The sequence below is a fragment of the Aulonocara stuartgranti genome, assembly GCF_965226115.1.
Source record: "Aulonocara stuartgranti genome assembly, chromosome: 6".
Lineage (NCBI taxonomy): Eukaryota > Metazoa > Chordata > Actinopteri > Cichliformes > Cichlidae > Aulonocara > Aulonocara stuartgranti.
Genome location: NC_138944.1, coordinates 27,702,921 through 27,714,122, shown reverse-complemented (window position 1 = coordinate 27,714,122; position 11,202 = coordinate 27,702,921). Strand labels below are relative to the sequence as shown.

Genomic DNA, 11,202 nt, shown 5'->3' with positions numbered 1-11,202 from the left:
ATTTTAAATTACTTAGAATTGTAAATCATGCAAAGCTGTTTCAGTACAGTACAGGAATAAAAACATGCAGCTCTTCTGTGATGTTGAAGATGAACACTGAGTAGTGAGTGACTTCCCCATCTATCAGCTGAAGAAGACGCCTACAGAGGGTCAGAGCTCAGCAGCTCACCTCATCTCTAACAAAACTCCTTTGACTCCCTCTTGTGGTCATGAGAGGTCAATACATATGTAAAAAACAAAAAAACAGCATACTGGCTGCAATATTATTAATGAGACACCACTGAACTTCATCAAATTAAGCATTTATTATTGGATATATATGTTCTCCCATACAAAGTAGACAATTGCAGTCTGACACTTCAGCATAATATTTCGTTGTATAGTGAAGGAACACTCCTGCCTGGCACACTTCACAGTACAAAAAACACACACAGAAAGGAAATTCATCACTGTGTACTTATGAGTAGTAAGACTGAGCGATGAACTGAACCAATGTCCAAGTATGACGCCATGACCCAGTTTAAAATGTGCTATAAAAATGTGGTTTTTGCAAGAACCTAATAGGAACAAAAGCTTTGATTATACATATATATATATATATATATATATATATATATATATATATATATATATATATATATATATATATATATATATATATATATATATATATATATATATATGCTGGGTGTTTTATATAAAAACACCCAGCACGCCCCTGCGGGCAGTTTATCCTTCAAGCTCGGGTCCTCTACCAGAGGCCTGGGAGCTTGAGGGTCCTGCGCAGTATCTTAGCTGCTCCCAGGACTGCGCTCTTCTGGACAGAGATCTCCGATGTTGTTCCCGGGATCTGCTGGAGCCACTTGCCTAGCTTGGGAGTCACCGCACCTAGTGCTCCGATTACCACGGGAAACACTATTACCTTCACCCTCCACATCCTCTGGAGCTCTTCTCTGAGCCCTTGGTATTTCTCCAGCTTCTCGTGCTCCTTCTTCCTAATATTGCTGTCATTCCGAACCGCTACATCGATCACTACGGCCGTCTTCTTCTGTTTGTCTACCACCACTATGTCCGGTTGGTTAGCCACCACCATTTTGTCCGCCTGTATCTGGAAGTCCCACAGGATCTTAGCTCGGTCATTCTCCACCACCCTTGGGGGCATCTCCCATTTTGACCTCGGGACTTCCAGGTTATACTCGGCACAGATGTTCCTGTACACTATGCCGGCCACTTGGTTATGGCATTCCATGTATGCCCTGCCTGCTAGCATCTTGCACCCTGCTGTTATGTGCTGGATTGTCTCTGGGGCATCTTTACACAGCCTGCACCTGGGGTCTTGCCTGGTGTGATAGACCCCAGCCTCTATGGATCTTGTGCTCAGAGCTTGTTCTTGTGCTGCCACGATTAGCACCTCTGTGCTGTCTTTCAGTCCAGCTTTGTCCAGCCACTGGTAGGATTTCTGGATATCAGCCACCTCCTCTATCTGCCGGTGGTACATACCGTGCAGGGCCCTGTCCTTCCATGATGGTTCCTCGTCTCCCTCCTCTTTCTTGGGTTTCTGCTGCCTGAGGTATTCACTGAGCACTCGGTCAGTTGGGGCCATCTTCCCAATGTATTCTTGGATGTTCGTTGTCTCATCCTGGACTGTGGTGCTGACACTCACCAGTCCCCGGCCCCCTTCCTTCCACTTAGCGTACAGCCTCAGGGTGCTGGACTTGGGGTGAAACCCTCCATGCATGGTAAGGAGCTTTCTTGTCATTGTCATTGTAGTCAAAGGAGCTTGGAAAGAAAAGCGTCTGGACTTCTGAAAGTTGCTTGAAGACGTTTCACCTCTCATCCGAGAAGCTTCTTCAGTTCTTTCCTGAGGTGTTCTGCACTCCGGTTACCCAGGATGGTAACAAAACATTGTTCATCAGTGCCAAACTTCTGCTCTCCAGCCTTGAAGAGGGCCTAAAACCAGAAAATGACGCATCATGCATGTTATCATTTAAAGCGTGTTTTGTTGATCACAGGGAGAAACAGCTGAATTTAGTGTCTATGGCAGAGTACAGGGGAGAACTTGAAAAAACTACGCTTTTTACTGTAAACACTACAGGAGATTTTCCTGCTTTCATATCATATTAACTCTGTTGTAGAGATGAGAAACATTTCCACCAAGTCAAGGATTCAGTGGTGATTTCAATAGATGATAGTACATGAAGCCATCGAGGGAATGTGATGAGCTACAACAATGATTAGGATTATGGAAGTCTTAGAGGTCCAGAATGTACATTTTTGTGGACTACTGAGCCTGAATACCTCAGATCCGGAGGTCCAGAGTCTTTGTACTAGACCCAGCATGTTGCTGTCAGATCCAAATCTCTCTGAGCTTCACAATGAAGTAATTTTGATAAAATAGATTTGCAACAGAAATCACATCTAGATACATTTCACTAAGCTATCTATGATCAGTTTGGCAGTAACACCAGAAGACACCACAGGACCTTTCTCTAAGCAAAAACATGACAACATAACGCCCTGTTCTGAACAACATTTTAAGGGAAGTTTTGCTCATGTTGTCCAGCAGAGGGCGTCAACCCAGCTTTACAGATTAACTGAACACCTGACCAAACGCATGTGATGGTCATGCCGTGAGACTAAAAGCAAAGAAGCTACTGATGATGAGGAATCAAATATTTTAAAAAGCCTACCTGAGCGTCACTCTCTTTGCTTTCCGCCTGGATCCCCTTCTGCCTGTTTGCCTGAGAAGGAAAAGAACGTTTTAATTAAATAGAGGAGAGGATTATATTTACCTGAAGAAGAATAACAAGAGGTCTCTTGAAGTGACCTGAAGTGTCTCCAGCTATAGCTTCCTCCAGGTCGTGATCATATGAAGAAAACAAACTATAACACTCAATGCCCTTCCTCACATGACCCCAAAGGGATTTGTGTCTCCTCCCAGAATCAAACGGTTCCCACTGTTTCAATTATTTGGAATTGTTTGCCATTTTTGCAAACGATTCCCCTATCGAGTCCAGTCGCCTCGAATGACGTCACCACGTTGCGTAGCGTAATTTACCCGGCAGGAAACATGGCGCCTAAGCGGCACAAACACTCAAAAGTTTGGTTATACTTTATGAGAATGGATGGGCTGGAGGGGGTACCCGCAACAGGTCCGGACACGGACAGGAGGTTTTGGGATCTCTGGAGGCGGTGGATTTGCATAATCAGAATTGTGACTGGGTCGGAATGGCAAGTAGTGGAGGGTTTTCTGATGATGAGGACATGGATGTTGATTGGCATAAAGTTGGACATAGTAGAAAGGTAGGGGTTAGGAAGGACAAGTTGAAATCCACGCCAACAGGGAAGCGGGCACTTGAAGAGGAAGATGCTAGGCATGATCAAAGAAAGAAAGTATTGATGGAGGAATTTAAAGTGCTATTGAAATTCAAACCTGGGAATGAAATAGCGGGAGTGAGTCCAATTGCTCTGACAAATGAATTGAGTACATCTTTGCAGTAGCAATTGACCGCAAAGTAAAGCTACCGGAAATGTAGCATTTTCTCGTGCACAGGGTCTAACTTCCTGGTTTGAGACCAGGAAGTTAGCATTTTCTCGTGCACAGGGTCTAACTTCCTGGTTTGAGACCGGATGTAGGGTTGTACATTTCCGGTAGCTTTACTTTGCGGTCAATTGCTACTGCGAAGATGTACTCCAAAATCATGTCCAAAACTCGAAAACGGAATGATCGCGTTAAGTTACAAAGAGCAGAAGGTGGGAACACTCACCACTGTTGTGTCATAAAAAATCTAATGATCAATTTTGACGTTTAAAGAGTTTAGATCGATGAGTTGTTTACATCACTCAACACAAGCAGAACTGCATTACTGCATGCAGAAGACACATCGTCCACATTCAGAAGCACATCTCTGTATAGTGACTGGTCTTATGATTTAGACAGGCAAATGTTCAGCATTCAAACTACAGGTGAAGAATAGTCAAACCAGATGTTTCCCCCATTATGTCGAGATCAGCTAGTCAAGTACACACCTACACAGCATGTTAACAAACCGTGAAAAAAGCCACACAAAAAATGAATGATTGCTGGTAAGGGTTTCTATACATTAGTATTTACGAAGAGTATGTTGTGACTAGAGCTGGGCGATATGAGATTTTTTCATATCACGATATGTTTTTTTCATTTCAGGCGATAACGATATCTATCACGATATAAGCCAAATAACTATATTTGTAAGATTTAAATGTGCCGTTGCTCACAAGTAAAATGTGAAATAATCAGCAGCTTGTTTTGATTTAAATATTTATTTCTCATAATAAGTTCAACAGGGTAGATGTACTTAAGGAACATGAGACTTTTTCAGATAAATAAAGGCAAATATTGCAAACTACACAAAAGGCAGCCGCTAAAGCGTTTAAGTTTCAAAATAGAACAAACGAAACAGACTACTAAATTGTCAATTCCACTTAGAAACAAAATATTAATTCTAAAAATAAATCTTAGTTTGTTTTACAGAATAACAGACAAAACTGACCAACTTTTGTCAATATCAAATAAACTGAGAACTAAAAGGAAATTCTCAATCTCTCCTTGTTGTATAGCTGAGCTTTTCAAACAGTTTTAACAGTTACTTTAGTCTGACAAAAGCCGAATGATGAATTAGCGCTTCCAGTCAGAGACTGAGGCTACGTCCACACGTACACGGGTATTTTTGAAAACGGAGATTTTCCGTTTTCGTTTTAAAAAATAATCCCGTCCACACATAAAGGCAGAAATGAAGGAAAACGCTGCTATGAACATGCCAAAGCAGCAGGTGGCGCTAAATTCCTAACCGTGCAGAAATGTTGGCCAATCAGAAGTCTAGAAGCCTCGGTGGGAAAAAGTAAACAAAGCTGGGGCATAGAAGCAGAACCGAGTCGTATGTGTGGAGGGACAGTAACTGTGTGTATATGTAAGCATTTAAACACTGCAGAGAGTAGAATTAACAGTAACAGTATTGTAGAAATTCATTTCACCGAAACAATAACGTGGCGCACAGTGTGACGCATGCACCAGTTTATTGTATTTCCAGACTTGCTTTCGGCACAATTTACAGTGCACGCTACTCTGTTTTTTGTCAGACTTGAAATAGCCGAAATACCTTCACACTACGGAACTTCTATGGCTCTTCCGTTCGACAATCTCTCCGGCATTGGAACCATCATCTGTTTTCTCTTCGGTCACGCTCGGTTGATTTTTCTAGTCGGCACACTCATTTCCTCCATTACCCGCTGGCTGCTTCCCAAACAAACACACGTGCGGCTTGGCACTTGTGCTGTACGTAACAAGTCACGCGACGTGACGCTGCGGCTGTGATTGGTTCGGCTCTGCGCTACTTAATTTGGCTGACCTTTTTTTTTTTTTAAGAGGACAAGAGCGGCGAGGTCTATCGCGATAGCTTAATTTCTCTATCGAGTAAAAGTTATATCGCGATACATATCGTTATCGTTCTATCGCCCAGCTCTAGTTGTGACTTACCTTAAAAATTACACGGTCCCTCGCTAATAACGCGGTTAACCTTTCACCTCACTGTTTCGCAGATTTTTTAGTGCAAGTTTGCATGCTTTTTTTTTTTTTTTTTACGTCACATTGTGTCCTGCGTCCTGATTGCTGCAGACGATCTCCTCCGTGACCTCTCTCCTGTACAGTACAGAATCGCTGCATCGATCGCTAGCAGTGTGACTCTGAAGTGCAGTACTGTATGTCCACGATGTCCACGAAACGTTTTGCATCGTCAAAAAATAAAATTGGCTACTTGATTTCACCTATCGCTGGTTATTTTTTAGAACATAACACCCGCGATAAACGAGGGACAGCTGAGAAATATAACATTTGAATCCCTTTTCTCTTTTGCCCTGAGGTGCAGGGAAAAAATATCAACAAGTCGATGAACATCATTTACAGATATATTGGGTAAATGCCCAAGACATCTATAGAAATGTAAATCGCCGCTTGATTCATTCATTTGCTTAACTTGTTTTGGACCATAAACCAGGCGCGAATAGGACACCAGAAACAAAGCTCCCCACAGGAGTTTCCGCACCGGAAGTAGCATATGCTAACGTGCACACAGTCAATTGGTTTGTAAAATATGGGCTCAAAATGTGGTCATAAATATTTTGTACTTGTAAAAAAGATTTGTGTGTGTAAAAAAGATTTGTATGTGTAAAAAGAATTTGTGTGTGCGTAAAAAAGATTTGTATGTGTAAAAAAGATTTGTGTGCGTAAAAAAGATTTGTATGTGTAAAAATGATTTGTGTGTGCGTAAAAAAGATTTGTATGTGTAAAAAACATTTGTGTGTGCGTAAAAGATTTGTATGTGTAAAAAAGATTTGTGTGTGCGTAAAAAAGATTTGTATGTGTAAAAATGATTTGTGTGTGCGTAAAAAAGATTTGTATGTGTAAAAAACATTTGTGTGTGCGTAAAAAAGATTTATATGTACCACCACTTCCCCTGCCAGTGGCGGACCCCCTCAGACATCGGTGCGTTGGTGGTTCTTTGTGTCCGGGGATGGGCGTCCAGGTACACACCGGCTCACTCCTTGGCGGCCGCTTATCGGGGCCTGGAGCCTGGGGCTCGCTCGGGCCACTTCGGAGGTGGGGTGCCCCCGGCCTCTTGGCCTGGGGCTCGGTCACTCAGGCGCAGCTGGCTGCCGGCGGAGCTCACGGGCGCGTCACTGCAACTCCCCCTGGCTTCTGCTCCACGGCTGCTGAGTGAGCCCTCATCTGGGACTCTCCTCAGCTCTTTCCGGGACAGTGGCGCAGCTGCCCCTCTGTTGGTCTTCCTTGGTCTCTTGTGTTCTGGGGGCCTCTGGATGTCTGGAGTTTTGATCTCCTCCATACCTGCTTCACGCCCTGGAGGACGGGGCTGTGGCCCCCCCACACCCTCTAGCAGATTATTACATGAAGGAACCTTTTAAAAAACAAAAAACAAGCGCGTCCATGCTCACAGGTGTACACACGGGTGATCACACCCACAAACTACACCCTTTTTGGCTCCTACCTCAAAGCACACTGTGTTCTGTTGATCTTATGTGCTGCACAATAATGTTTAACATTTAGTATTTACTGTCATATTCCCATATATCATTGTGATGCTGTTTATTCTATTACTCTTGTTCTCTTCTGCTTGCTTTCTTTTTTCTTTCTCAGCAGGTGATCCAGGTGATTGATATATGCATTTTTTTTTCTCTGCCCGTTCTGTTGGTTTTTGTCTTTTGCCCTTCTCCCCCGTCCCTCTTCTCAGCTGTTTCTCTTTCCCTCTTTCTTTCTCCCCTTCTTTCCCCCAGTCAAGTCTGTCCCGTATTCAGTAAGTGAAAATAAAATAAACAATAAAAGGTGAATCAAATGGACCATTACGGCAAGGCTGGGATGGTCAGTTTGGTAAAGTAAATCCGTTGGGCATCTTTCTTTGCCTTTAGACAACAATTCTGATGGCAAAAGAGCCAAACGGGACAGGCCAAAAAAAAAAAACGAAAAAAAAAAACAACAACTTCATTCTGGATTTTGATTCCAAATTGGGAAATATTCAGAAAACTATAAATTAATATGCATTATCAGGGAGGGGAAACTACAACAACTCCAGTGATCAAATTTCATACATTTTGATAGGTTTGATTGTTTGATTGTAAAAATCATTATTAGCAATGATTGTTAAACCTTTTGGAAAAAGCCTGTAAAAAAATGATTTTTTTTTCTCCATTACTTTATTTCTGCCAGTCTTTAAGCCAATCCTTGTCTTTTATATTTTTGTATTTCCTCATTATGTTGGAAAATAAATGTAAAATACACAAATCTTTTAGAATATAAAGTTGCGATGATTTCCATGATTTCTATTATTTACAATTTTGTTTGTTTTTGTATTATTTAGATTCTTACAAAAACAACTTTTGTAAAGTTTATGTAAAATGCAGTCACACCTCTTGAAATAATTCTTATATAAGGAATGCTTGTTTACAATCTTATAATAAATAAAATTCTGTGTGTGACTTGTGATCCTCTAGGTGTGCCTGAAGAAAAAAAAAAAAAAAAAAAAAGATTTATATGTGTAAAAATGATTTGTGTGTGCGTAAAAAAGATTTGTATGTGTAAAAAAGATTTGTGTGTGCGTAAAAAACATTTGTGTGTGGACTTAGCCAAAAAAAACCCCCTGCAAGTTAGAAGTACGAATTTTGACCCTATTTTTCTTCTTTTCATCTGATTGGTCAATGTCATGTCAATCACAAATGTAACAATCCAATCAAAGAACAGATGGGTTTGGCTGTCGGAGGGACGCTTTTTTGAACTGCAGGTCCTTGAAGGGTGATACAGTTTGAAGCTGGACGATCGCTATATAAATATCCGATAGCAGCTAGGTCCCCTAACTTTCAGTAGCTGTTGAAAGGAAAAAGTTGTGGTATATCAGTGGTTAGCAATACCATTATTACTTTAGGATTAGTTTAACACAAAGTCAGGGCTGACCCGGGACCATTGCTGTGAGTCACAGTGCGCAGCATAAAAGTCCTTTCACATCGGACGCAGGATGTGCGGCTAATGCTAACTAAAAGCAAAGGATCCAGAATTTGTTGCGCTGGCTGCTGGGCTCTGTGGGTTTTTGCAGCAGCTCTACCTGTACTACATGCACCTGCTCCTTGTCTTTTCTATCTCTGACTTTATGTCCTCTACAAGAGTTTCTGTTTTTTTTGCTAGTTCTTGTCATTTCCACAACACTGAAAAGGCTGTGGAAGTCCCTGTATTAAACACGTAGTCCCGTGACACAAAAAATACCAAACTCGGACGACCACAGACTGTTTTCCTTTGTGGTGATGAAGGAAAACGTTGGGTTGGCATGTAAAGGGGCATTTATTCCCTTCAAAGACCTGCAGTTCAAAAAAAGCGCCCCTCCGACAGCCAAACCCATCTGTTCTCTGATTGGATTGTTATAAGTAAGTAAGTAATAATGGTATTTCTAACCACTGATATACCACAACCTTTTCTTTTCAACAGCTACTGAAAGTTAGGGGACCTAGCTGCTATCAGATATTTATATAGAGATCCTCCATCTTCAAACTGTATCACCCTTCAAGGACCTGCAGTTCAAAAAAGCATCCCTCCGACAGCCAAACCCATCTGTTCTCTGATTGGATTGTTACATTTGTGATTGACATGACATTGACCAATCAGATGAAAGGAAGAAAAATAGGGTCAAAATTCGTACTTGTAACTTGCAGGGGTTTTTTTTGGCTAAGTCCACACACAAATGTTTTTTACACACACAAATGTTTTTTACACATACAAATCATTTTTACACATACAAATCTTTTTTACGCACACACAAATCTTTTTTACACATACAAATCTTTTTTACAAGTACAAAATATTTATGACCACATTTTGAGCCCATAGGGAGTTACTTTGTGTGTGAGAGTGTGTGTTTATAAGTAGTTTTAAACCTTGTGATCCACAAAACAGCATAACAGTAAAAGAAGAACTGACTGCGTTACAGTCTGTGCGGGTGATTTATGGCTCTAACGGCTTGCCGGCTTGCCATATGCGGGAGCAGCGGCTTCGCTCATGCGCGACTCATTTACTGTTTGGACGCATAGGTGTGAACGTCTCCTGCCCTGATAGCAGCTGGGGAAGGACTATCCTCCGCCTGTGAGCGCTTTGGCACGAGTGAGGTGCCCACGGCAGCACCACTGCTTGTTGAGAGTAAGAGCGATACGCGTTTTCACGTCAAAACGTTGTCATAAATAAGTCTCCAATAATACCAGAAAAAGTTGCCAGAACAGTCGCTAAGGGGGTCTGAAAACTCGGTAAATATAGCGACAAAGTCACTAAATTGGCAACACTGAGCAGAGGAAAAGAGAGAGAAAGGTAACAACAAGATGGACACAGCAGCTATCAAAGAGGAGCTGGTTGGTAAAAAGAGACATTTGGAGATTACTATTTTAGTGCTGTCAACGTGACGTTAACGCCATAACTGCATTAATGGGGCAAATCTCTGTTAACAAGTTAGAGCGGATCGCCCCGTGCGTCTGTGTGACGTCACACAGGCTGTGTAATGTCATTGCTCTTGCTATCTTTAACGAAGACAGCAAAGAAACGCATATTCAAAAACAATGGCAACTAACACAAAAGACAAGAAAGACAAAAGACACAATTACAAATTGTTGCTGCTTTTATGCATGGAAGACCAAGTTAAGCAGGTGATAATAAAATCAGGCAAAGTTATCTGGCGGGAAGGAGTTGAAGCCATCTCCAAGAGGCTTGCCAACAAAATCTGGGTTGATATCAAGGATCAATTTGATGAAATCCCCTTAAACCAGTTCAAAACACTCTAACCCTGTCAGACATGGAGATGAAAGGCATCATCAGTAAGTCCACCAGCGAATACGCCTCGCCACTGGTAATGGTTTGGAAGAAGTCAGGTGACTTGAGGATATGCACTGACTTCCGCTGGCTCAATGCCAAAACCATTAAGGATGCTCACCCACTGCCCCATCAGGCTGACTGTCTTGCTGCCCTTGGTGGGAATGCTTTCTTCAGCACCATGGACCTCACATCTGGGTTCTACAACGTTCCCCTCCATGAGTCTGACAGACGGTACACTGCTTTCACTACACCTCTTGGCCTGTATGAGTACAACAGACTTCCCCAGGGTCTATGCAACAGCCCAGCATCTTTCATGCGGATGATGCTCAGCATCTTTGGTGATTTGAACTTTTCCAGCCTCCTGTGTTATCTTGATGACCTGCTGGTGTTTGCGCCTTCAGAAGAGGAGGCCCTAAGACGTCTTGAGATTGTTTTCTCTCGCCTGAGGACCAGCAATCTGAAGCTGGCGCAGAAAAAATGTCACTTTCTCAGACGCTCTGTGAGGTTTTTGGGTCATGTCGTGGATGCTGGTGGTGTCTCGGTTGATCAGGATAAAGTGAGGGTTATCGCCAATTTTCAGAAGACTGACCTTATGGATGGTGACGGTTGCACCCCTTCTCAGAGGAAAATGAGATCCTTCCTTGGCATGGTGATGTTTTACCAGCATTTTATTCCAGGGTGCTCTCGTATTGCGAAGCCACTCTTTGCTCTAACTGCCGGTCAGAAGAGGACTAAAGGCTGCCATGGGAGTCGGAAACCTGGAACTTTTCGCAAGCTCACCCCTCAAGATTGGACTCCTGCTTGTGAGAAAG

The 11,202-nt window shown here is 42.3% G+C and overlaps 1 protein-coding gene across 2 annotated transcripts; it reads right to left on the bottom strand.

Moving 5' to 3' along the window:
* Positions 1 to 715: 715 nt before the first annotated feature.
* Positions 716 to 5,411, bottom strand: LOC309709032 (uncharacterized protein). 2 transcript variants are annotated; one of them, XM_082537449.1, is made up of 3 exons: positions 5,139 to 5,411; positions 2,691 to 2,741; positions 716 to 1,950 (listed from the first exon to the last, which is right to left on the bottom strand). In XM_082537449.1, exon 3 carries the CDS (start codon positions 1,835 to 1,837, stop codon positions 752 to 754), a length of 1,086 nt encoding a protein of 361 aa, XP_082393575.1. In that variant the 5' UTR covers positions 1,838 to 1,950; positions 2,691 to 2,741; positions 5,139 to 5,411; the 3' UTR covers positions 716 to 751. The 2 variants fall into 2 exon arrangements, with proteins under 2 accessions (XP_082393575.1, XP_082393574.1); XM_082537448.1 differs by lacking the exon at positions 5,139 to 5,411 and having other exon boundaries at positions 2,691 to 3,517.
* Positions 5,412 to 11,202: the final 5,791 nt, after the last annotated feature.

Coding starts and splice junctions, on each gene's coding strand:
- LOC309709032 (XM_082537449.1), bottom strand. CDS start 1,837: ATGAGAGGTGAAACGTCTTCAAGCAACTTTCAGAAGTCCAGACGCTTT.